The sequence below is a fragment of the Limanda limanda genome, chromosome 16, assembly GCF_963576545.1.
Source record: "Limanda limanda chromosome 16, fLimLim1.1, whole genome shotgun sequence".
In the NCBI taxonomy this organism is placed as follows: domain Eukaryota; kingdom Metazoa; phylum Chordata; class Actinopteri; order Pleuronectiformes; family Pleuronectidae; genus Limanda; species Limanda limanda.
This window is the reverse complement of record NC_083651.1, coordinates 3466037-3493927: the sequence shown is the minus strand read 5'-3', so window position 1 is coordinate 3493927 and position 27891 is coordinate 3466037. Positions and strand designations below refer to the sequence as shown.

At 42.9% G+C, this 27891-nt stretch overlaps 1 protein-coding gene across 1 annotated transcript; it reads left to right on the top strand.

Moving 5' to 3' along the window:
* Positions 1-27891, top strand: LOC133022033 (obscurin-like protein 1). Its single transcript, XM_061089049.1, has 21 exons — positions 1-1015; positions 2371-2640; positions 3129-3389; positions 3491-3802; positions 3911-4177; positions 4342-4617; positions 15579-15854; positions 15949-16221; positions 16469-16744; positions 16820-17095; positions 17555-17830; positions 17924-18199; positions 19073-19342; positions 20648-20914; positions 22929-23195; positions 24482-24594; positions 24844-24997; positions 25836-25997; positions 26182-26286; positions 26609-26875; positions 27614-27891. Exons 1-21 carry the CDS (start codon positions 1-3, stop codon positions 27889-27891), a joined length of 5937 nt encoding a protein of 1978 aa, XP_060945032.1.

Below are 27891 nucleotides of genomic sequence, written 5' to 3'. Positions count from 1 at the left end.
ATGGATGTGTTTGGTGGAGCGCCACGTTTCTTGGCCTACCCGAGACCTGTGGTGGTACAAACTGGGACTGACGCTGTTCTGAAGTGTCAAATCGGTGGCGACCCACGGCCTGCGGTGATCTGGGAGCGGAACAATGAAAAGATCGACCTGCAAGGACAATACAGGGTCTTTGAAGATGGAAACGTTTACAATCTCATCATTTCTGCCGTGACCACGGATGACAGCGGACAGTACATTTGCAAAGCAAAGAACAGCATTGGGGAAACGTATGCAGCGGCAACCCTGAATGTGGAGGGCGAGGCCCAGGAGATAGAGCTGCGAGAGGAGAATAAGCCGCGGTTCCTCATCAAGCCGCTCTCCACCCGGGCAGGTCGGGGGGAAGATGCCGTCTTCTCCTGTAAGCTCTGGGGAAAGCCCCGGCCGGAGGTCGTCTGGGAAAAGGATGGCCGGAAACTCAATGAAATATTCGAAAGCACACATTTCACTGTGGGCTACCAGGACGGTGGATGGTTCCAGCTCAAGATTTTTAAGACTCGTGCCCCGGATGGCGGAGTATATACATGCAAAGCCAGGAACGAGTTTGGGGAATCATTGGCAGGAGCTGTGTTGCTCGTCGACGCAGGCCCGGGACACGAGGAAGAGGGAAACCGTAATGGCTACACAAACGGCCACTGGAAAGGCCACCAGGGAAAACAGAGGATCGGTCGGCAAGTGCCAAACCGACTCAAAGACGACACCGTGACCAAGTCTACCAAAGTCAAAATGTTTGCCGTGACGGAGGGCAAACATGCCAAATTCCGCTGCTTTGTGACTGGGAAACCCAAACCAGAGATAATCTGGAGGAAAGACGGCCGGCTGATACTGTCTGGAAGGCGTTACTTGTTATACGAGGACAGAGAAGGATACTTCACGCTTAAAGTTCTGTACTGTAAGCAGAAGGATAACGGAGTTTATGTCTGTGCTGCATCGAACACAGCAGGCCAAACCCTCAGCGCTGTACACCTCTCCGTAAAGGGTAAGTCCAGATCGCCTTCAGTGGAGCCAAGACTCTAAAGTTTACATTGAATAAAGTAATAGCTCTTTGAGTGACAGCAGAGTAAAGGCAGACACAGTTCTAGCCTGGGATGCTTTTCATGCTAGAACTGAACACTCACTGTGAGGGTGTGATGTGTTCGTGGATCAGATTTCAATTCATTTGGTGCTGCGATGATGTCAGTGAGATACTATATCTCATCATGGAGAACATTTATTGGGGTCAGGCCAGAGAGACGAGGCAAAATTAAATTTTAACTTTTTCTGGTAATACATTGATTCTTTCTCAAATAAAACTGAATGAAATATATAGAAAGCTTACAAAAATGCTCATGAAGTTTCGACCACAGCACAAGATTAAAAGTTAGAAAGTTTTGTATATAATAAAACCAATTTCATGAAAAGGTGTTGTTCTAAAGGAAAGTATTGTATATATATCACACAAAGCACTACCTCATCAGTCAGTTAGATTCATAAAAGGATAAGTCAGTCGGCCTGTGAGCTGGAAAAATAATTATGAAAGAGATTATTAGACAAGCTGCTTTCAAATCTGGAGGATAAATGTAATGTCTTACAGATCTGAAATTTGAAAGTAGCATTTTGTAAACAGGCAAAGTCCATAAGCCTCAAGTAGATTTCAGCGGCGGTGAGATGTCTGCAAAGTTACTCAGCTTGTGAAAGGTCTCGGGAGGCGTCCATGTGATCCAGATCTCTGGGAAGGGGATCGTGTTTCTCACATGTCTCAGAGAAAGTCCACTGGCACCAGTAAAAAAAAAAGAGAATTGTACTGCATCAGTCAGAGATAGAGAAAGTACCTCTTGAGATAGTATTAATCGTAAGTGGTTGGGTCGGGGGTAGATTTAAAGGTGACATAAATGGAAAATGAGAGAATGTATGTCATCAATTGTCAGTCTCTTTTAATTGGATTTTTAAAAAACAATACGACAACGAAATGAGGAACTTTGCACACAGAAATCTAAATATAACCCACATCCTTATGTTCCCCAACTGTCTGGCGGTGTCAGTTACAAACAGTTTATTTCCTATCTGACACCCTGATGTGTTAATGTCCTTTCCATTCCGATACTAAAGAAGCCACTTGTCTCATGCTTTTTGCTCATCTTGTTTGCTTCACTGGAATTTACGGCCACATGTATTTTAATTTGCAGAGTTTACAACACGGACACACAGTAGATGGTGTCCTGTGAGCCAGTCTTTGTCACACTGAATCTCCAGAAGCATTTATATTGATGAAATGACACTGTCAAGCTTTTCTTTTTTATTACATTATAAAAAAAGTTTTATTGCCCTAATGTTCTTCTTCCTCCTGTGGCTCAGAGCCGCCTGTGCGGTTCAAGCAGCCCCTCATCGATCTGGAGGTGTGGGAACGGGATTTGGCCGTTCTGGAGTGTGAAGTTCCAGAGGACTCAGTTGCCATCACGTGGTATCTGGAAGACAGACGGCTGCAGCCAGGGGACAAATATGGAATGGAGGAGTGGGGAACAAAAAGACGACTAACCATCCGGGACATCGGAGTTGATGACGATGGGATTTACCTCTGTGAGATGCCCGACGGGGGGAGAAGCATTGCAGAGGTAGCTGTTAAAGGTAAATCAGGAAATCAGCAATACCAATTTCACAAGGACAAACCAACCACATCATTTTATACACACTATGAGATATCTTTACCACAGGGTTTTGGTATAGAGGAATCTATAAAGTTTCTAAAAATATTCAGCTCAAATGAGGACAATCCATACATGACTATATCTGTTTTAAGATCAAAACTTTCTGAATGTAAACTAACCTGTCGATGGGTGCGTGAGAGAAAAGGCAAATCCTGAAAGATGTAGATGAAAGCACTATTTGTCAGGCATTCCTCTTTATTAATGTATTTTCTACCAGGGTGAAGTGTGTATATATATATACTACTATATTGATTGTATTGCTGCTTGTTTTGCTTTTTTATTATTATTCGATAATTAGACCAAAAAAAACACTGAAATAATTTAATTACACTTTCAGATCATTAGATAATCACAATCTTTGTACGATTACTATGCTCAGGAATCACTCACACAAGGTTCTCCTTCCAGGAACAATCTTGCGGAAGCTCCCGAGGAAGGTGGACGTCCTGGAAGGTGAAAACGCTGCCTTTTGTGTTGAAGTGGAAAAGGAAGAGATGGACATACACTGGTACAAAGATGGTACAGAGCTGCGGGAAACCCATCAGACAATTCTCAAGTCCTTCGGTCGAACTCACATTCTGGTTTTTGTCAACACGATGCCCCAGGATGCTGGACTAGTGACTTTCCTTGTAGGCAGATCCAAGACTTCCTCTCAGCTAAGAGTGAAAGGTAAGATGCAGATTAATCATAGTATTTTGGGATGGATCAACATGTAAAAGTTATTCCATCCAAAGGGATGTTGATGCATTATAGTTTCTCCTTTTTTCCAGCGGCCAGACATTGTCCTCCCAGTTGTCCAGTGGGTGTGCAGATCAACACCGAGCGGGCGAATGCTGCTCTTCTATCGTGGGCTCCGGCCCAGGACTCGCGTAAGAATCCTCCATCTGGATACGTGCTTGAACGGCAGGAAGTGGGCACCGGTTCACAGGAGTGGCTGCAGTGCCTCACCACCGATTCTGCCACGTCTGTGGAGATCCTCGGTGACAGTGTACCATGTGAGGCCGATTATCGATTTCGCATTTGCAGCGTCAACAAATATGGAAAGAGCAACAATGTCGAGTTCCCTAAAGCTGTTCACCTTGGTAAGTAAAGTTATATTAAATATATTATACTTATATCTATTTTAACTCAACACAGTTTACGATTTAATTTACTAAATCATGCACAAATGTTTAATTTTCCTTTTATAGTTCCGGTGACCAGAATACAAGCTCCCTTACAGGATGCCCTGGTGCCCGAGGGACAAGATGCCGTCTTCTCTATCGAGCTCTCCGCTTCAGTTATTGGAACATGGTTCTTAAACGGCACTCAGCTTCAGGAGGACGAACGTTTTTTCATGCGTCGCTCACGAACACACGAATCCCTTCGCATTCGAGCAGTACGTGACACAGACAATGGGGCGGAGATCACGTTCATTGCCTATGGCATCCGGGACTCGGCAGCACTGTACATTCAAGGTATTTGCGGGTCATAGTTTGCTCTTGACTGTTTTCCTGGTTGACTTCTTTGTTCTCTTTTTTTAACTGGAATTGGGAAAATGTGCAAATGTTTAGCACCAACGACACAAGAGGACCTTCATTTGTGACAAGTTTAAAATGCTTGTTGTTTTTTCTATTCGCAGCTCCTCTTGTCAAGTTTTCGTCCATGTCAGAAATGGATCGGAACAAGTTTGTAGAAATTGGGAACCCCATTGTTCTCTACTGTGAGCTGTCGGACCCGGCAGCTGCAGTGCACTGGTTCAAGAACGGGGTGGAATTACAAACAATGGAGGGTCTTCACATTCAATCGGAGGGCACCATGAGGAGAATTGTCATCCAATCAGCAGAGTTCTCACACTCCGGAGTGTATTGCTGCGATGCCATTGATGACATCATCAGGTTCAATGTGGAAGTAGAGGGTAAGTGGAGTTTCTTTCAATACTGGTGTCTTTTATAGAGAATAACCATCTTTATTATGTTGTTTATTCCATTGTCTTTCTTTTGTGTTTAGAATATTTTGTCTTCTTTTAAAGCTTTACTTGACGTACAATCTTTGCTAATTAGCAACCATTAAAATATCTAAATATCCTTAGCCCTGCCTGTGAGGTTTACGGCAATTCCAGAAGCTGAGAGGACCAAAAGCATCCACACAGGCTGCCCCATTGTTTTACAATGTGAGCTCTCAGATCCCTCTGCCCAGGTGTACTGGTACAAAGATGGGTCTAAGCTCAATCTTCAAAATGGAGTAGATACACAAAGTGAGGGCCTGGGACGAGCACTGATTGTGCACTCAGCAGAGTTTTTCCACTCTGGGTTGTACTGCTGCAAGACAAAGGGTGACGCCATCACCTTCAGTGTGGACATCACAGGTGATTTGTTTGAAACAATGTGAGACATTAACAAACATCAACTTCTCAGAGCAACTAACCCGGCACACTTCTTGTATGTTGTCTTTCTTCCGCTAAGCTGTCACATTTTGCATCACAGCATGCTTAGTTGTCAGTACACAGATTATGATGAATAATCTAATCGCTGACATGAGATTTAAACACATCTGTAGCTCCACCGGTGAAGTTCTCAGCAATCCCCGATGACATGAGGACCCAGTCGATCCAAGCAGGCTGCCCCATAGTACTCCAGTGTGTGGTGTCAGATCCCGAGGCGCACGTTTGCTGGTGCAAGGATGAAATCCAGCTCATTTCAAACTCGGCCATAGAAATTCACTCAGAGGGCAACACGAGGACAATAGTTGTTCAGTCTGCAGAGCTGTGCCACTCTGGTGTGTACAGATGCACGACACTGGACGATATCGTGGAGTTTCACGTGGATGTCAAAGGTGACTTTGCACTTTTTCTCTTGTGCGTTTACACTGTAACCCCACCTCCTCTTTCTAGATGCCACTAATAATCCCGCTTCTACTGTGTGGTTTGAAGAACTGCTCCGTGCACATAAGCTTAGAGGAACTGTTAACACACCAGGTGATTACTATTTATGACCATGTGTTTTGTGACTGCTGTGGCTCTGCCCGATTCGAAAGTCTCCAAAGCCCTTTCATCTTCTGCTCTGCAGTTACATTTTTGCAAGGTATCCATTTCCACAGTCTTGATTTTATTTAGCTGTCCTGAATTCCCAATGCTAGCTATACCAGTGACGTACTCTGCTATCTTTGACGTTGAGAGAACCAAGTCACTTGAAGCAGGCAAAGCTCTGGAGCTGGAATGTGAGGTTGCAGACTCCACTGGGCCTGTCTGCTGGTATAAAGACGGTGTAAGGCTCCTCCCGGAAAAGGGTTGGGATATACTGAGTACTGGCACGTTGAGGAGACTTATTATCCCATCGGCTGAGCTCTTGCACTCAGGGCTGTACAGCTGTGGAACCTCTGATGACACTAGCCACTACACTGTGGATATTAAAGGTGATTTTAAATCAAAATTGTGTTAATCTTAGAGTGAATAATAGAACTTCTTGGAGACCAGATGCAACTAACTTTTACAATATGCATATATGTCTGTCCGTGTGGTGTTTTGTGTGATGTTTCTGTTTGGTAAATTAATCTCTACTGTCAAAATGAAAAATAACTTTCTATGTCAAATTCAAACTTCTAGTTTTTTGTTATATCAGATTTTTCCCCCTGTTTGGGGAAGCTACACAAATAACCACTATCTTAATCTAAATATGCACAATTAAGTCCTCAATTATGATATGAATCATCATCTTTAGCTCCAACGTTGCCATTGTCGCCATCACCAGACCTCGTGGAGACGCAGTCACTTGAGGCAGCGTGTCCCACTGAGCCAGCATGTGAGCCGTCAGACCCTGCCGCCCAGGTGTCGTGGCAGAGGGATACACAACGTGATTCTAATACGCAGCCTGATTTTGAAACGGAGGCCGTCCAGAAGACCCTTGTTATTGAACCAACTCATCCTTCAAACTCTGGAGCGTACTATTGTGCGACAGCAGATGAAGTTGCCCAATTGATAGTAGAAAATCAAGGTGATATTTCTCTGTGTGCGTTTTCTGTTAGCTAGCACTAACTTGTTATGTGACTGTTTGTCTGTGCTCTTCTTGCCGTTGCAATGCAGAACTGATATCTGTGACCGTGTCTCTTTTTAGCCCTTGTTTCTAATATCTAGGATCGTGCCAAACTGACATTATTACCCCAATGATTGTCTGTAGAGCCCTCTCCAGAATCTCAGCTTGGTTCTGATGTTGAGAAGACAACGTCTGCGGAAGAGTGCTGCCCGATTGTTCAGCAATTTGAGATTTCAGATCCCATTGCCAAAGCCTGTTGGTACAAAGACGGAACCCCGATCTACCCTAAAAGAGCGGCTGGTTGTGAATCACAGAGCAGCAGCCCGGCCTTGCCCCTCCAGTCACATGACTGTTCTGGCGATGAGAGGGTTGGCTGTGACACAACGGCTGATGATGCACAGTTAAATGTGGACATGACAGGTGGTGTTCCACGATGTATTTGCACAATTAAGAATCAAGAATTCAGTGACGTACGTGAAGCTCATTGTTTTCTCTTTGGCTTTGTCCAAACAGCAGAGCAGTGTCACTATGGTGATGAAATTGGTGAGATAGCTGAAGCATCCGCCCAATACTCTGTGGATGTCCAAGGTGATTTGATATATTTCAACATCAGTCATCCATGTTAACCCAACACATAAAAAGCCACTAACAACAGTGGTGTATTTTATTGTTGGCTCAACCATCTGGGGCATCTTTAATATTCCATTACAAAATTGCTTTTTTTATTGTCACTCTGTCATCTCTAGCCTCATGTCATTTCCTGAAATGTGGCTGTTTCATGAAACCTGTGGGTGTTTCGTCGCTGCTCCTCATACTAACGTACATGTTGTGTTTGTCATTTACTCTTCATTTTAACAGTCATCTTTGCTTGTAACAAGCAACTCACAAGTCTTTTAAGGTCATCTTATCTATCTTATTCATCTCCAGATCCTCTCATTCACATTGCCGCCATGAACCTTGCAATGACAACGAATTCTTATCGATAAGAAGACAAATTATGCACTTTTTTTTGGTTTTTAAGGTGTTAGAGCAAAGACTGGTGGTAAACAACAAACACTAGGACTCAGTTGAAGGGGGAAATATAGGAGTTCAATCTCAGACCAATCCTGGTCGTCCTTCTTGTTTGTCTTTGCAATGGATTATCCCATAACACCATGCTAACCCCCACTGATGTAAAATTGATGTTATGAGAGGACGTTTTGAGACCATCAACCACTGAAAATCTTTCTCTGTGTACATCATAATGCTTATAGCTACATCGCCACGGCTCTCTTCTGACCGAGAGAAGATCAAGTCCACCGAAGAGGCTTTTCCCGTGGATGTTGTCAGCCGGTCAACAAAATGGAAATCGGGCATCTTCGGTGGCAGGACATATGAAGACCATTCCAGGCAAATGCAAACTTCACAACCAACATGTGAAAATTCAAGTGACAGGATTCGTACTGAACAGTCACAGGAACTCTCAGTCAATGAACAAGCAGACGACCGACAACCACCAGTTTATTCTAACTCTGCAAAGCCAACAATAATGCAATCTGACACACATCATCATCACACTCCGAAGTCCACAGAATCACAAGGTGAAGAATTAATTGACTATATGCAGCATCCAGAAGGTTCGTCCGAAAAGTTTGGTGAATCCCTGCAGACGGATCAGTTCTGCAATCGTCTGCAAACTTCAGCTGGTGAATTAGAGGAGATACACAGCTCAACACAGATGGCAACTGTCCAGTCAAATCTAGGGAGTCGCCTGACTTCAACCACCCAGTCTGAACACCTTAATAAACCAATTCAGATTTCAACAGTCAAATCAGACAAGCTCTGTAACGCCTTAAAGACTGCAGATCTCCAGTCAGAGGAGACCTTTGCATCCTTCCATACTTCAGATGTCATATCAGAGAAGCCCTTTAAAACCTTAACGTGTGCAACTACACAATCAGAGCCCACGACATCCTTACATACTGCAACCGTCCAATCAGAGGAGCCGTGTACGTTGTCATATATTGCAGCTGGCAAATCAGAGGACTCGTTCACATCCTTGCGTACAGCAACTGTCCAATCAGAGGAGCCCTTTAAATCCACACAGTGTGAAATTAGCCAATCAGACGATCTATTAACATACTTACATGCTGCAACTCTACAATCAAAGGAGACTTTTACCCCCCTATATACTGCAACTGTCCAATCAGTGACACCCTTTAAATCCTTACAGTATGCAAATTCCCAATCAGAGGAGACTCCTACTTCCTTACGTGCTGCAACTGTCCAATCAGAGAAGCCCTTTGAATCCTTACAGTGTGCAAATTCCCAATCAGAGGAGTCACCTACTTCCTTACGTGCTGCAACTGTCCAATCAGAGAGGCCCTTTGAATCCTTACAGTATGCACATACCCAATCAGAGGAGTCTCCTACTTCCTTATATGCTGCAACTGTCCAATCACAGAAGCCCTTTGAGTCCTTACAGTGTGCAAATACCCAATTACAGGAGTCTCCTACCTCCTTACATGCTCCAACTGTCCAATCACAGAGGCCCTTTGAATCCTTACAGTGTGCAAATACCCAATCAGAGGAGCCTACTACTTCCTTACGTGCTGCAACTTTCCAATCAGGAAAGCCTTTCACATCTCCACATATTTCTACTATCCAATCAGAGAAGCCTTTTACGTCCTTACATTCCACAACTATCCAATCCAAGGAGCAGCTTAAATGTTTACATTCTACAATTATCCAATCAGAGGAGCTCGGTAGCTCCTTGCAGACATCAGCTACTCCATCAGAGAAGCCTCTTGAAAGCTTACGGACTGAAACCGTCCTTTCCGACGGCTCCTGTAACTCCTCATGGGCTGCAACTGACCAGTTAGAGGAGTTTAACAGACCCCTACGGACACTGACTGTCCACTCGGAGAAGCTCAGTGACTTCCCTTGTACTACATCTCCTCAATCATTGGACTCGTGTAACTCTAACAAGGCAGAACTTTTCCAAGCATGGAAGGATTACAACTCACCACATTTTGCATATGTCAAAACGGATGACCGCTGTTGCACTGGACAAGCAGAGCCCAACCATGCAAAGGTGCTTTATCCATCCATGCAAGCTTCAACGATCCAACCACAGAGTCATGGCACCACGGAGACCACAGAGGACCAAGTAGACGGCACATTCAACTCTGAGCAGAGACCATATACTGAGTCTGCAGAGCCCGACTTTACAAAGCAGGCCTCGGTAGTCCAATCTGAAGAGATCTACCTATCAAGGACATGTGACAGTCATTGGATCGACAGTTTTACTACAAATAAGGTGGATGTTGAAGGTGATTTAAATGATTAGCCTTATCAAACAACATGGATGGGCACAATGTTGACATTGTGTAAAATGAAGAGCGATCCTTTACAATTTTACAATTTCTGGTTTTATTTGCCTGATTTTGTGCAAATAATAAATCTAGTTTTATAAAACCATGGGAGCATTGAGTAATGTGTGAGGAATATTAAAATGGGACAAAGAGTAAATACATTAGCTTCATGCTAACTTGAATGTCGAGATATATGACGTCTAACCAAAGACACCTCTTGTTAGACTACTAATGACACGTATCTTTTAAGACTTATTATAACTTTAAGATTTGTTGGCATGACTAATATTGATTGTATATCTTGCGCTTCTGTTGTTTGAAAGCATAATGTTTGTTGGAGTCAGTCGGTGACGCAATTTTTCTCTTGATGTGACCTCATACATCCCCAGCTCTGCCTGTGACAATCACAACACTTTGTGAGGCTGAGAGGAACAAGTCTGTTGAAGCCGGTGAACCCATAGTCCTTCAGTGTGAGGTATCAGATCCTAACGCTCAAGTTGCTTGGTACAAGGATGGAATAAATCTACATGAAGCAGCTGGACAAGATATGGTGGCCGAGGGTTCCATAAGAACACTGGCTGTCCGCTCGGCGATGCCGTCTCATGCAGGGATTTACAGCTGCAAGACGACAGATGACGCAGTGCAGTTTCATGTGGACGTTAAAGGTGACAAAAGTTGTTTTTGTCTGTTGTTCAAATAGATTTGAGTGAGGGCAAAGTGCAAACAAATGCTTGATAATAACTTCTAGGCCTTGGGAGTAGGTGAAATTTGGCAGGTTACTTTATCTGCCAGTCAGCCTTAAAATCAAGTTATCTTAAGAGTTATAGTTTCTAAAACAGCCCCGAAGAGGACTGAAAACCCACAAAGTTTAGTTTTTTAGAAACCTACATCTCATAACCAACAAATTCCCACATTTGATAAAAAAAAGGGTTTACCAAAAAAGATGTTACTTAAATCTTTACTTTTGGGACTAACAGGAATTTGTGAATTTCATTGAAATATCTATTGTTATCATTCATTAGATTTTTAATTTACAAGAGCGATTACTCAAATACAATCTGACCATTTCATTAATTTAAGATCTACCATCTATGCAGTTTGTAAACTATACCAAATGTAATTTGGCGATCCATACTAAATCCAAACTTTTGTGGAGGATAAATGAATGAATATGTTTTTTTTTTTACAAAAGTTAATTGCAAAGGCAAATGTGTTTTGTAGGAAATGTCACATGGTGTGGATTTCATTTTCTATTCACATAAAACGGATGTGTTGTTGATTTGAAAGTTGCAAACACATTGATACAAAGCATATATAGTGAACTTTTCTATGGTTATGTTTTAGCTCTTACAGCCCTTTGGTAAAGATTGTGGTTTTAATTAATAATGTGTTGAAACTTACTGTAGCATTACTCCGTTTCAGAATATTATCCAACATGTGTTTCCTACAAAACATTATTACTATTGTAGCAAGATGTAGGAGACAGGGATGAACACTGAAGGTTTTAGTGTCACTACTATGTGTTGCTTCATTTGGTTGATCACACTTCCTGTTTTGACCAGCTCTATTTCACATTCAATCCCGTAGCTCCACTTCCGGAGGTCTCAGCTTTATCTGAGGCTGACCAGACAGAGGCAGTCGTGGCCGACTCTCCTGTTGCTCTACAATCTGAGCTGTCTGAGCCCACTGGACAAGTCAGTTCGTCCCCGGATGGAACTGAGCTCCTACCTCAGAGTGGAGTAGACTTCCAGTCAGAGGGGAACTTGACGAGTCTAGTTGTTCCATCGGCAGAGCAGGCTCACACTGACGTGTACCGCTGTGAGTCAAAGAGTGATGATGTGGAGTTTGCTGTGAAAGTAGAAGGTGATGCTCAGGACGTTCTGTGGTGCTTTCACTGTTTCACTCACTCTGCTCAACTAACTGTAGCAGCAGTGAGGTTGATTAGGTCTCGTTTGTCTTTCACCTAACAGATAATGGCTCATTTTACCACTTCCCAAACTTGGGTCAACTACTTTTATAAAAATGTGGAAGCCACAGCCTCAAATGCATAAAATACTGAATAAATCAGTAAACCAATGGCAATTTAATGTTAATTTAATTAGTCATTGCATGTTGTGTCAGTGTTAGAACTTAATACTTTTAAACAATATGGGATATCTTCTTTCTAGACATTGTATTAAACATTTAGCTTCCCAGTGCAGCTTCTTGTTATGCATGTCCAATAACTCCAGAAAGCTTCTACATTAACTGAGCACTGCTCCTTTACCACAAAGTCTTTCTTCTCTGTGTCTTACTCGTTTATTTTTGTCTGTTTCAGTTTGTAAAGTAACAAAATATCTTGATTCCTCCTCTTTTACCCCTTTTGGATGATTTGTTTTCCTTATTGTCTTTGCAATGTCTGTGGTGTAATATGTGTTGTTCTGTCACGTGTGCTTTGTTTTGAAGGAACTGTGCCATCCATGTGTTGGTAAAACCTCAGTCGCTATCTTGACATTCTTTGTTACTGAAAATTCAGTAGGTTTCGATATGAAGCTTATTTAGAAACTCTTTCCTGCAATATCTGAAACCTTTAGCATCACCTGTGAAGTTCTCTGAGCTTCAAGAGAGTGACGGCAACAAATCCGTCCGGGAAGGCGATCCCATTATCCTCCGCTGTGATCTCGCTCAAGATCCCTCCGCTCACGTGGACTGGTACAAGGATGGTATGCAACTCCTGCCACACAATTATGTAGAAATAGAGTCAGAGGGTCTGAGGAGGACGCTACTCATCCACTCAGCTGAAATCACACACAGCGGCACCTACGAATGTTCAACATCAGACGACACCGTCACATTTAAAGTGGACGTAAAAGGTGATTTATTTCTGTCCATCCTCTTGTCCTCACACATACAAGTCCGTCTTGTTTTATGCTATGAATGGAGTGTAATGCTCAGGAGAACATGGTGTTACTGGCTGGGCTGGTGTGTTCTGTCCCCTTCACCCCTTTATCCCAAATCTTTGTTATTTCCTTTTCTTAGGCCGATCACCACAGATCATGCCAATCACCCCGTCTGAAAAATGCAAGAGGATTGCAGTTGGTTTTCCCATAATTCTCCAGTGTGAGGTCTCAGAGCCTGTTGCCCAGGTCTCCTGGTTGAAAGATGGGGTGGAGCTTTTTTGCAAAACAGGCCTCGATATGAAAAGAGACGGCAGCTTGAGAAAGTTAATGATTCATTCTGCTAAGGTCTCTGACTCTGGCCTTTACAGCTGTAGCCTCGCCGATGACGTTGTGACATTCCAAGTGGACATCGAAGGTGATTTGCTTGTATTCAGTCTGAATTAATGAGCTTTATCATAACGTATATTAACTATACACTTCTTTGCAGAATTACTCTTGAGAAAACTCTTTTTTCTTTAATGTTCTTCTGTAACACTGTATGGAAACAGAGCTCCCATGACTTTATGTTTACAAATGGACTAAAAACGGTTTAATGTGTAAAAAACACAACTCGTTAAATGACCCCCCCCGCCTTCTGACAGCTTAACAGCAGTTTTCTGCGTTGCTCTTCTGATGCAGCTGCTCCTGTGAGGCTTGCAGCGCTTCCAGAGATTGCAGGAGACAAACTTATCGAGGCAAGCTGCCCAATTAAGATGCAGTGTGAAGCATCTGAGCCAACTGCCCAAGTCTATTGGCACAAGGATGGAGAACAGCTGCTTCCAGAGAGTAAATATGAAATTGAAACTAAAGACAACCAAAGGGCCCTTGTTATTCAGTCAGCAGAGGTCAGACACTCTGGGCTCTTCAGCTGTGAGGCCTCAGATGACCATAGAGAATTCAAGGTGGATGTTGCAGGTGATTCAAGTGTTTTGAGCTTTGTCAGAATCACTAACTTCCTTCATTTAATACTTAGCTCCTCGATCAACTTAGGCTTTAAACCTTTTATAATAATCTCAGGCAATGTGTACTAATACTTTATTATGTAGCCTATTTCTAATAAGACCTATAAAGTCAATTTAATGCTGTGACAGCTTTTACTTGAAAGGCTTATTTCGGAAGCAAACACTTAAAGGCCCTTTCAGACTAGAAGTGATTGACTATTTGGTCCCTTTAATTCCTGGTGGTCACTATAAAACTACTTTTGATCATTTGATCCATTGTCATTGTTACAATATATAATGGTGAAGGTAGCACTAATCAACCAGAGATAAATATCAACTGACAAGGTAATTTTCTTTTAGATATATGTATTGTTTTTCATTTGGATTTTGGCTTTACAGTTTGCTATGTTAAGCTTTGCTTCAGTCTCATCTATTGTGTTTGTAGATTCAACAGAAAACTGTATCCAAGTGTTCTGCAGTTCTACCTGCTAGTGCATTGCTAAACCACTAAACCATAGACCAGAGTCAGCAGGTCACTGGTCATAGTTGAGTTAACTGACTTGTTTTAGTAGCGGTCCAGATTTCTCCCAATGTTTTGCTGTGTTAAACTTTATCAGATGCAGATGAGAAGAATTATGAAAGTTAAAATGCAGACGCTGCAAATTCACTGGTCTGAAAGGGCTTTACATGTTCTGTATTCTAACTGCTAAAATAAGATGTAAATAGGAAAACTGTAGTATAAGATAGTAAGAAAACAAATCATCGGACATTTGCAATAACACAATTGTTTGTTCAATCGGGAGCCAGATGTCAAATCACATACTTTAACAAGTCCTAGTGTTTTAACATAGTATAGCACAGCGAGTCTGATCACTATCTGGTTACTGTTCAATGGATTGAAATTCCCATAGCACCGGTTTGATTCTCAGCTGTTCCAGAGGCTGAGAGGAACAAGTCTGTTGAAGTGACTAGCCTGACCAAACCGCCTAGCGAGACGTCCGACCCTGCGAACCAGACCCGCTCACACCAGGATGGAGTCAAAATCTTGCCCAAATCGGGAGTAAACTTTGATTCAGACATCAGTAAGAGGACTCTTGTTACGAAGTCAGCCCCTTCTCCGAACTCTGGGGTGTACGACAGTAGAACTGACGATGAATCAGATTTGGACGATTTCTATGTGGAGGTGAAAGGTGATATGCTCAGCTTCTTCTTGGCAAGATGTTGTCACTGTCGAGTTTTATGGCACAAAACCCGATCATCACATCCCTCATCGCAGCTGATTCTCCATCTAAACGTGCTAATTTCATTCTGCATTTTCTTTTTTTTATACATGCTTCCCATTTCAGACCAGTGTCGAAAAAAATAGATAGCATGTATTTTTATGTAGTTTGTCGTCTTACCCCAGCACATATGGTTGCATTCCATCAGAGCACTGCTTCAATTAACTCCCTGTTTGCCTCAAAAGTGGATTAACACCCACGGATGTTACAAGGAGTTGTCATCTCTAGCAAGGCTTGATCAGCATGTCCTCAGCTGTGAGAACCTGACCTCACCACTACTGAATGCATGAGCATAAACAACGAATGCTGCCTTCAACCAACGGCTCACTTCCTCCTCTTTGTGCTGTGCTGTGCAGCCTCACCTGTGACATTTGCGGATATTCCCGAGGAGGAGCTTTTCAAGAGTGTTGTGGAGAGAGAACCGCTTGTTCTGTCGTGTGACGTCTCGAGGACCGACGGCGTCGTCCAGTGGTACAAAGACGGAGCTGAAATGAAACCGAGCGATAATGTGTCGCTGCAAACAGACGGCACCAGGCGAGACCTGACGATACATTCAGCCCAACTGTCCGACACGGGCACATACACCTGTCGGACAGGAGACCACGTTTTAATCTTCAAGGTCACCATACGAGGTAAGAATATATCTGACTAAACTGTCCCACATTGTCTTTGCTTGAGTAAAAGATGAATAACGTACATATTCAATTTCTACTTCTTCTTCCAAAGAACCACCGGTGATGATAGTCTACCCTAAGGAGGATGTCCATCTCGACCGTCATGTCCCCGACGAAATTATTCTGAGCTGCGAACTGTCTCGTGCCAACGGTGTCGTCAGCTGGTACAAGGACGGACAGAAGCTGCAGGACAGCGAGAACATCAAACTCAAGGTCGAAGGTCCTTATCGACGACTCAAGATCATTTCCAGCGGAGTCGACGATTCTGGAGAATACGTCTGTGACACAGCTGACGATTCGATATTCTTTCACCTTTGTATAACAGGTAAAAATCCCTGATGCTACATACATGTAGGTATCTCAATATGTGTAGAAGCCTACTGGCCCCTTTAACATTACAAAAATTTATGATTTTTATACCATTAAGAGCATGTTACTCACTATTTTTGTTGACAATCCAAAAAGTCTTGTATATATGTCGACTTGACGTCTAGAGGATCAGTCCAAATGTCTTTTAGCATTCATTAAATGAATGAGTAATGTATACGTTGCTTCAAAATGTCCATTTCCAGAACCTCCGGTGCGAATCGTATCCCCGAGTCAGTCGCAAATGGAACTGTGCCAGCAAACCTCGGAGAGGATGGTGCTGAGCTGTGAGATCTCACGGCCCAACGCGGCGGTGCGCTGGTACAGAGACGGACTCGAAGTGGAGGAGAATGAAAACCTCATCCTGGAGGTGGACGGTGTCTACAGAAGACTTATTATCCCCGAAACTACCGTCAAAGACTCTGCAGAATACGTGTGTGACACAGCAGACGATTCCATGACCTTCTTTGTAAACATAGCAGGTAACACTAGAGTCCACCTAATGAGTTGCTGTGTTAATGTCTGTTCAGTACTGACCCTGAATCCCTGCTACACAGAAGCTCCTGTTCGCTTCATACGTGCGAGGAAGATGGCGAGTAGAGTAGAGAAGCCGGCGGGGGAGACTCTGGTGCTCGACTGTGAAGTTTCAAGGTCAAACGCTGAGGTCATCTGGAAGAAGAATGGGGAAGAAATAGAAGACTCCAGAAACATCACCATCCTGGATGATGGTGTCGTGCGTCAGTTGACCATTCACGCTCTCACAGAGAAAGACGCTGGGCAATATGTCTGTGATGCAAAGGACGACGTCATGGATTTCAATGTTAAAGTGCAAGGTAGGTTATTTTACGATATAACTCCAAAATTAAACGGCGTGCAGGAATCCTGGGAATTGTAATGTTTTGACATAACGTGATTTGTCAGAAACAAGAGAAAACAAAAACTGGTGGCCTTAGAATAAACCTTAAAGGTTGTAACATTATCCGGGAGAGTCTTAACCCTAACCCTAACCCTAACCCTAACCCTAACCCTAACCCTGCTTCTGTAACAGAAGTCTAAAGAAAAAGGAAATGGGAAAAACCGAAAAGGTAAATGAACCAGTGGCCCCTTCAGCTTTACGGGTTTGGTTTTTAATGGTGCAACCAGTTGTAATTGGTTTCTATTTAGGTCTGTTGTTTTGTCTGTTAGTACTTCAGGGCTCTGCACTATGCAAGAAATTGTATTTTTCTTTTTCTTGCTTTAAATGGATCATGACTACGTTCCAATAGGATATTCTCTTCTTGCTCATTTTTCAGAGTTGCCCGTAAAAATTCTGGGAAAAACTGAGGCAAAAACAGAGAAGCAGTTCTTAGTGTCAGATGACGTTATTCTCGTGTGTGAACTCTCGAGATCCAATGTGTCAGTCAGTTGGTACAAAGACAATCAGCTAATCCACGACACTGAGCGATACTGTGTTGAGGAACAAGGGCTTTTCCGATCTCTGGTTGTCCTAAATGCTGGACTCCAGGATTCAGGAGAGTACACTTGTGACGCAGTGGATGATAAGATGCTCTTCTATATCTCTGTCAAAGGTAATCACACCATTTAAGTTCTTGAAACTCTGATCCGTGCTTCCTCGACTTCGGAAAAAAGAATTACGTCTGCTGTGTCTTTTTTGTGCTTAGAGCCTCCGGTGCAGATCATCGGAAACTCGGGCCACCCAGAGCATCACATCCTGGTGGCAGGGGACGACCTTATTTTGGAGTGTGAGGTGTCTCGGCCAAATGCCGCTGTTCAGTGGCTCTGGGACGGAGAGATACTGAAACCCGATCCTCGTATCAAAATCGACAGCCATGACGTTGTGAGGAAGCTTGTTCTCTCTGGACTTCAGCCCTCGGACTCTGGAAAATACATTTGCGATGCCGTCGATGACAAACTGATAACGCTTGTTGAGGTTCACGGTGAGTTTAAATGTTTCCGTTTGTTTTTAATGTCTTTTGCATGTGTGCAAATTGCAACTTTGACCCTAAAAACAACAAATGTCTGTAAATATGTAATTTTTCACAGAGCCACCGGCCATGTTTTTGAATAAAGAAGCAAGTAACAGCATCTCAGCCCATGAAGGTGAGAGTGTTACACTGTGTGCCGTGGTGAGCCGTGAACGGGCTAATGTTCGCTGGCTGAAAGACGGCCAACTGCTCAACCAGGATAACATTCACATTTCCAGCGAGGGTAATACGCACAAGCTCACCATTAATCCCCTGCAGCTGTCGGATTCTGGCGCTTACGTCTGTGACATAAGCACAGACGAGATGTTTTTCACTCTTTTAGTCAAAGGTGAGAATTTGGCAATCCCTCATCAAAATGTGACCTTTGCTCACCAGTGAAACCTTCACTTGATTTGAAATGTCACCTCTCTTGAATTCCATTATTTATCTCATCAGAAATGAAGGTGAAGTTTATCAAACCAGTGGAGAACACTGTGTGTGCGAAGGGAGGCAGCCTCACGCTGCGATGTGAGATCAACAAGCCCAAGGGAGACGTGCAGTGGCTGAAGGGGGGGCAGGAGATCCCCCCGAGCCGGCGCCACACCATCCGGGCACAAGGTCGAGAGCGAAGCTTCACCGTCCACCAGGTAGTGGAGGAAGATGCTGGAGAATACACCTGTGAGTCCACAGATGACAGAACCTCATCCACTGTCAGCGTGGAAAGTAAGTATAATCAAATCTCACAGCTTTAGGAAGTTCAGGGAGAAATGTGTGTGAATCCGAGTCAAAGGACCGGCTGACATTTAAAGGGTTCGAGTCTAATCCCACTGAATGCTTTGCCTTCAGCTCCCCGTGTGGTGGAGTTCATCGCGGAGCTGCGGAACATCACGATCCGCGAGGGAGAAGACGCCGTGTTTAAGTGTGTGGTTTCACCGGAGGACACTCAGCTGGTGTGGCGCCTCAACGGCAAACAGGTCGCCCTGAATGAGCGCACTGTCATCTCCAGCAACGGCCTGTGCCACATGCTCTGCGTCCACAACTGCCTGGTTTCAGATAGCGGCCGAGTGACAGCTGACGCCGAGGGGTTGGTTTCAGAAGCCGAGCTCCAGGTTCAAGGTAACTTCTCGCCCCATTAACACTATAACTACATACATTTGTCTCCAGTGACAGAAGTTCCAACATTCAACGGTAGTTTAATCGGCTCTTATTTCGCTTGTTGTTATCACCCATGTTTTTTAAACCATGAACTATTATCAGCGGGACTGGAGTGAATGTGAACATAAAAGCGAGTGGGTTTAAATGCCTGTGCACCATAAGTACCACGTTATCCTTTTACGTAATATAAGTAATGACCCTCGAAGAGAAGTGGAAATTGTTGGAGGCGTCTTTGACAGCTTGCTTTTTAACAGCTTCTCCTGTTAGAATTCCTCCCGTAACTGACAGAGACAAGTGGCCCGGTGGTTTTGGTGTATGTGACACATCAGGGGGCGGAGCCTGAGACTCCTGAGCCTCCGAGTTCCATGCTTGGTCTCTGGGCCTGAACTTCAAATGTGGCTTTCAGAGTATTGTTATGCAGAATCTGCGATGAGCTCAAACACAATATGATAGATAGATAGATAGATAGATAGATAGATAGATAGATAGATAGATAGATAGATAGATAGATAGATAGATAGATAGATAGATAGATAGATAGATAGATAGATAGATAGATAGATAGATAGATAGATAGATAGATAGATAGATAGATAGATAGATAGATAGATAGATAGATAGATAGATAGATAGATAGATAGATCGATCGATCGATCGATCGATCGATCGATAGATCGATCGATCGATCGATAGATAGATAGATAGATAGATAGATAGATGATAGATAGATAGATAAATGGATAGATAAATGGATAGATAGATGGATACTTTATTAATCCTGTGGGAAATTTAGGTCATCTAGTAGCTTAAACACGTATACACTTATACACCTCACCGACATACATACATAAATCACATATACATAGGGAGAACATATTAAACATACAGGAATGGGTCTCACCCTATGGTACAGAAGTCAATGATTGTGTCAGTGTCCAGTAGGAAAGTGTTCTTGTGCTGCTGGAGTTTGATAGTACAACAATATATATATTAAAAACGTATATTTAAAACAAAAACATATATATATATAAGTATATAAGAATATGTAAGTGGAAAAGTCTGTGCATGGGGCTAGTATAGCCAGTAAAGGGATGGACAGTGGGTTGATATATAATGAGATGAGATGATATGAGAAGAGTAGAGAAGGAGAGGGCATTATGATGCTGAATGGCCCTGGGGACAAAGGACATGATCATTTAAAAGGAATTTAAAGTGTTATGTCATTAGAACTCCTGCCGTCAAGTAATTCTCTGATTTCATTTTCAGAGGAACAGGTGCTGTTCACCAAGAAAATGACGCCCGTGGTCGCTGAGGAATACGGCGAGGTCCTTCTGGAGGTGGAGGTGAGCGTGGACTCAGAGGAGGTGCAGTGGATGAGGCAAGGCGTGCTGATCCACCCGGACGCCAAGTACACCCTGAAGCACAAGGGCCGGAAGCACAGCCTCGCCATCCGCCCGCTGGCCATGTCGGACCGGGGGACCTACAGCTGCGAGACCCTCCACGACCGCACGCAGGCCCAGCTCAGCGTGGAACGTGAGTGTGCACGTGTTCTCACTATGCTCCTGCTCCTGTTTGTTTACCGCTGTTGCCGACAGCTCCACCTCCGTCAGTGGCTCTTGTGAAAGCAAAGCTCAATTAACTGAGTAAGAGTAATTTGAGTGACTGGGGACCAGGATGGCATTTGTACTGGGAGCACGATGGCGACCAACAGGTGATAGTCTTACAGGGCCGGGCTGACTCTCACGTCAGGGTCTCTCTGCTCTGAGGATCAATGAAGCCCTGATGATTTCATTATGTCAAAGACAAGGCACATTACAGTTTAAACTAAGTGCTTTATGAATAGCAAGTTTTTTTTGTTCGAGTCATAGAAATCGGTGGTGGGAAGTAACAAAGTATTTCTACTTTGTTACTGTACTTAAGTAGATTTTTCACATATCTGTACTTTACTTGAGTATTTATTTTCCTGACGACTTTTTACTTTTACTTGTTACATTTGAAAACAAAAATATGTGTAATTTCTACTTCTTACATTCTCAAACTGACTCGTTACTTGAGCGGCAAAGGTCGACGCAGCACGCCTCTACGCACGGCGCATCTCTCTCTCTCTCTCTCTCTCTCTCATCTAGGGTTCAAAATTTATACAATTATACATTACATACATTATATTCATATTGTTGTTATAATTTTTCAGTTAGTTGAGATAAATCTTGAGGAGAAGCAATTTGGATTGCTTGTGTCTGTATAGGCCTACTATAAAAAGCACTTTGCATTTTTAATTTTGGTACTTGTACTTTTACTTTTGATTCTTAAGTACATTTCAACACCAGATACTTTTGATACTTAAGTACTTTTAATATGAGCTACTTTAAGACTTTTACTCAAGTCATTTTCTGACGGTTGACTTCTACTTTTACCGAAGTCACTTTCAGGTAAGATATCTGTACTTTTACTCAAGTATGGCTTTCAAGTACTTTATACACCACTGATAGAAATAGATTTTGTAAACAGAGTAAAACTGTCCTGCTAACAAGCTCCGCACAGGTTTATTGAAAGTAGCAGTAGTAATGTTGACACATTAAAACCAGTGCTTAGGACGTACTTATGATTGTTTTTCTTTGCACATACTCCTTATATTTCTCAGTCCTATGATCCACAGGCCAGTGGGTGAATTAAAAGCTGTTCTTTCAACACTGGCGTGGGTGGGAAGGGGAAAGCCAGGACTCCAGGCCGCCGTTGGCACCTCCTATGAATTCGGAGCTCCTCTCATTGCATCTAAATTTACACGCTGGCCTTCAAAACCGAGGTTGTTGTCATCGGGTCTCCAAAATAAACAGCCCTTTTTTTTCCACAGGGAATGCTCGTCTGTGTGAGAATAAGTGAGAAATGTTGGCAGTTTCAAAGCCGGCTTTTGTATAAAGCCAACCACTCAGATGACTGGAATATCTGCCTGTCAGTGTGTGCCACCTCGTATTGTTTAAATCCAGACTGCTGTGTACGGAACCGTCTCTGAGAGCCGTTGTGTTACAGAGCACGGACACCCTGTCTGCTCAGAGTGGAATGAATCTGCTCGGGGCTAATCTTTCACACACAGAACTTTTCTTCAACTATTGACTTTTATTTATTCATTATACAGAGACGTACAAACAGAAAGTACTCGCAAACTTGATCTAGCTATATGCTTTAACTTTATACTTTTAACACAGCAGAAGCTTCAGTTAAGTTGTTTTATTATCACCGCCAAGGAGTTTGCTTCTTATTTAACAGGACAACTCAAAAAACACTCATCTGATTTCCATGAAAATATGGGGATGGGTGGGGTATTACCCAAATTACAACTAAATTCAATACTTGTGCAGATCTGGATCAGGGGACGGATCCAGGACTTATATTTCACATTCATAAAATGACAACATATGGCACTTTCATAAATGTTCTAGAGAAATCATGTGTGGCTTCTTTAGGGGGCACAGTTGGGCTTTGGTGGAGATACGTGCTTTACTTCTACCTACTTCAATGTTTAACGTGGTTTTGCCATTTTTCTTTACAGCTCGTAAAATCAGCATCAAGAAGGGACTGAGCGACATCACGACCACGGAGAGGGAGACGGCCTCTTTCGAAGTGGAGCTCTCTCATCCCGACGTCCCGGGCGCCTGGATGAGAAACGGAATCAAACTCAAGCCCACGAATCACTTCCGTACGAGCGCCAAGGGACACGTCCACAGCCTCAGCATCTCTCACCTGTCGGTGGAAGACACCGGCTCCTTCGTCTTCTCTGTGGACAATCTGAAGACCACCGCCAGGCTCGTTGTGAAGGGTGGGTCTTTGGTTTTAGTTTTAAAAAGTAATTTCAAGGTAATTCAAGACCATTTAATAATTAATGCTTGTAGCTAACATGTTTATTCACAGCTCCCAGGCCGTGTACAGTAGACTGCAGGCCTTTCTAATCCAAATCTTACTGTACTAATTCTGCCCTGACCTCAGACTGGCGGCTATAGTGGTCTCCTCAGACGCATGCCAGCGTGTGGAGGCATGATAATAGAACGGAGGGCCGGCTCGGCTACTGTTCCCTTTATCCGGGCTCATGTTCCATACACAAAATAGCTTAGCGTGAAGCATTGAAAAGTGGAAGCTCTGTTCAGACTTTTCTGTCGGGAGCTGGTTCCCCCCCCCCCCGTCGCGCCGTAAAAAAAATAATCCGCTCCGTGCCGAGTCAATCAGTGCGTATCATCCCGCTGAGCTGGGGCTGAAACGCTGGGTTGACAACTGGATGAAAGTGTCAGTGCTGTAAATTAGTCCACATACCTTAAAGGGTCGGTTGACATTTTCTTTATGTTTTAAAAATAATACTCACATGTACAGAGGCCGTGATGTCACACTTCACCTCCGGTTCATAGAGTCCTTTAAGTGACACTTTTGCAACAGGCGTCCAATTGAAGTGATCCACAGTCCACGTGTAATGGAATCTAAACTTTATCTAAGTTAGTGTTAACCTTCAGGAGTTGAAATTAAAATAAAAACAATTAGGTGGTACCTTCCAAAGTTAACTTGTACTGTCCCATTCTGTGAAGGAATAGTAGACAAAGAGGAAACTATATACTGATAATATTACTTTAGACCATAATGGACTTTGGCAAACTTAAATTAGGTCACTTGGATTTGGATTTTGGATTTGGATTCAATTTATTGTCATTACACAGATTAAGTAACTTAACTTTAATACAGATTGATAACCGTTTAATAATTACAGCATTAAACAGTTTAAGTGACACTTTGCAACAGGCAATGGAATCTAAGTTTATCTAAGTTAGTTGTAAGCTTCAGGAGTTGAAATTAAAATAAAAACAATTAGGTGGTACCTTCCAAAGTTACCATTCAGTGAAGGAATAGTAACACAAAGAGGAGAAGTATTTACTGATATTACTTTAGACAATAATTGACTTTGGCAAAATTAAATTAGGTCACTTAACTTTAATACAGATTGATAACCGTTTAATAATTACAGCATTAAACATTCCAAACCTAACTTTCTTACTCTTAGGGTTACATTAACTTTTCCAGAGGTTTATTGCGTCTTAGTTAAATATGCCTTTTCTCCACCAGAGCCCCCAGTGACCATTTTCAGAAAACTGGAGAACCAGAAATTCCCCGACGGATCAGTCGTGGCTATCGAGTGCGAGCTGTCGAGACACAACGTGGATGTCAAATGGTTCAAGGTAAGAGATGGGTTTTTGTTTTTCTTCACAACAAAGTGCCAAACACCCAAGATGGACGCCTTCCCAGTAACACACTGGGACACCCTGAAAACCACCCAAATCTTAGTGGGCACAGCCTTTCAGTCATATTTAAACGAGTAGAATTCAACTTTCAAGTGAAAACATCTCAGTTGTCTTTGGAAAATGTATCAAATCCAGTTGTTGGGATCAGTTGCAATTGGAATAACATATTTTCTTCATCCTTTTCAGAACGAGGTGGAGCTGAAGCCCAGCAAGCAGCTGCGCATTTATGCGATGGGAAGAAAACGATTCCTTCAGATCCTGAAATGTCACGTCTGTGATTCTGGCTTTTTTACCTGCGATGCTGGAGACGTGACCACGTCCTGCACCGTGGAGGTCTACGGTAAAGTCTGCTGTCTTCTAAAATACTATAAAGGTCAGAAGAGCACGGCTGGTTTCACACATGTGATGCAACGGTCTTGACCAGTTGAAACAATGACTCAACCCCAGTCTGACGAGTAGTGTTCTGCTGCCCCCTAGTTGTACTGCACTGCAGCAATCAGAATCAGAATCAGAATCAGAAGGTATTTATTGCCAAGTAGGTTTACACCTTCCTGGAATTTGCTTTGGTTATTGGTGCATACAATGAACATAGAAACATAAAACAATAAATACACCACACATAAGAAAAACAATAGTAGTAATAAAAAAACAAAATATATTTACTCACTATTTACTTCTTATTTACTCACTTTTTCTAATATTTATACAAGGTAGCATTTATTTAGACATAAACATATCTATATAAAAATATATAAAAGATATAAAAAGTGAAGTAAAAGGTGAAATGCACAATGCCCAATGCAAAAAGCAAAACAGTGAACAGTGTCAAATTGCAATATGCAATGTAATACAGTGTAATATATATAATATAATAATATGTGTTAATTTAACACATCTTAGGGGTGTGGGGGCGGAATAAAAGTCCAAGTCAGGTGGGGGTCCCGGGCCTTGTTGATAAGGCCCACTGCAGTCGGGAAGAGTTAAACCCCTGGAGGTCAGCAAAGACAAGACTCATAGGGGGTCGTATTCAAGTTACACTTAAGAAGGACTCTCGTGAAAATAAAAAGAATATTATTCTGCAGAACTGCACTAAATTGTACGGTAAAGGGTTTTATGTCCTTTCATGTTGATACTGTTAAGAGTTGCCCGTTGACATCTTGAATACATTCTCTTGGCAGAGCGCGAGCTGTTGATCGTTCAGGCCCTGGAGGACGTGGACATCCAGGAGGACCAGAACGCCGTGTTCGTCTGTGAGATCTCAGTGGAGGACGTGCCTGGAGAATGGTACAAGAACGGGGAGAGGATTCAACCCACCAGTTCCATCAAGATCCGCCAGGAAGGTCAGCTTTAAAATCACACTTCTGCATGATGTTCAAATAATGGCACAAAACAGATAAAATAATCAGATATTCTATGTAAACTAATGTGAGCGAGGACACTAATGTAAATAATTAACCCTGAATAGAAAGGAAAAATTGTGTTTATGATTATTTATGATTTAAATTCCTTTTGTTCTTGTTTCAGGGACCAAACATTTTCTTCTCATGTGCAGTGTGCGAGCGGAGGACTGTGGAGAAATCAAGTTCGTCGCCAAACATGTTGAATCTGTCGCTCACCTGGAGGTGGAAGGTATTCTGATCAATGAAAACAAGCCAATGGGTGTTTCTAGGGACATAGATGACTCTGACTGTATTAATTTAACAGGACCAGATCATATGATGTCTGTTTGTTTTCCTAAAGCAACACACAGGGATTTTAATATACACTAAATACAATTAAAGCTAAACACTGTTGATTGAAGACAAATTCAGTAAAAAGTGTGTTGATTTGTAAAACTTCAATATCTGTGAGTACAGTTAGTTATCTAAATTAAGAGCTTCATTTTGATTTCTTCTTTCATCACATTTTACTGCACATGTCCTGAAATCCAACTGTCTTCCGTCCTTTTCAGAGATTCCTATCAACATCGTGAAACCTCTGCAGGATCAGACCGTGCTCGAGAAGACCCGAGGGATCCTGGACTGCGCCGTGTCCAACTCCAGATGCAGCATCCGCTGGTACAAAGGCTGCAACGTCATCCTGCCCTCGGAGCGCTTCGAGATCAGCAGCGAAGGCTGCTATCGCAAACTGATCATCCAGCAGGTGGCGCTGCACGATGAGGGCATGTACAGTGTCCAGGTTGGAGAGCACTCATGCTCCGCTAAGCTGACGGTGGAAAGTAAGGGAGTCCATCATTATTCATAAGCAGTTTACAGGCACATTTGTATTTATTCTTTGTTGCCTTTATTTATTATATAATATATAACTTGTAATTACAGAACAGAAATATTATATATATATCATAATCTGAGTAGGAAGCTATGTGTTACAGGTAGATAGTTGTGGGGTCGACTTCTTTGGTATATAGGCAACTACACCACTGTTCTTTGTAGTAACTGTTTGATATTGAATTTTTCAGTAAACAATTACAAGAACATAAAATAACAGTGGCAGTGGTGTGACACCCCCCCCGCCCCCCCCTCACAACCCCATACATAACTCCATAGCTCCATCTCCTGGTGAAGGAGAACTAACACAGGTTTCTTCTTCTCTTGGACTGACACAGTGGTAAAGGATTTAAATAGAAGAGCTGGTGGTATTTTTAACACATCTGTTTTTATCATTTCACTCCAGCCACAATATTCTGATGACACGTCCGTCTTATTTACATTTGTAGCTCATGCAATACATATATATAGGACCCAGCCCCAAAATATCTTTAAATAAAGAAATAAAATAAATAAAGGAATATATATATCTATACATAAATAAAGGGGTCAAATGAACAAGTTAACTGGAACACTTGGTAATATACTCCAGTAATATTTTTGTCTGAACTCTGATTAATACATTTTAGGGAACCTCACTTAAAATGTGTTCTTATGCAGAGCCACTGACAGTTTCCCATCTGTTTCAGGCCAGTCCTTGTTACTGGTCAGAGAGCTGAGGGATGTGGAGGTCGTGGCCCCCGACGACGCCACCTTCGAATGTGAGGTGACCGCCCTCGCTGTCGAGGCCCCTGAGTGGAGTCTGAAGGGGGAGCCTCTGCAGCCCGGCTCTCGGGTCCACGTGGAGACGAAGGGCTCGGTCCACAGGCTGACGCTCAGCCAGACGTCCCCGGACATGAGCGGAGAGGTGGAGTTCACCTGCGGGAGCGTGAGGAGCAGCGCTCAGCTCCGGGTGCTGGGTCAGTGA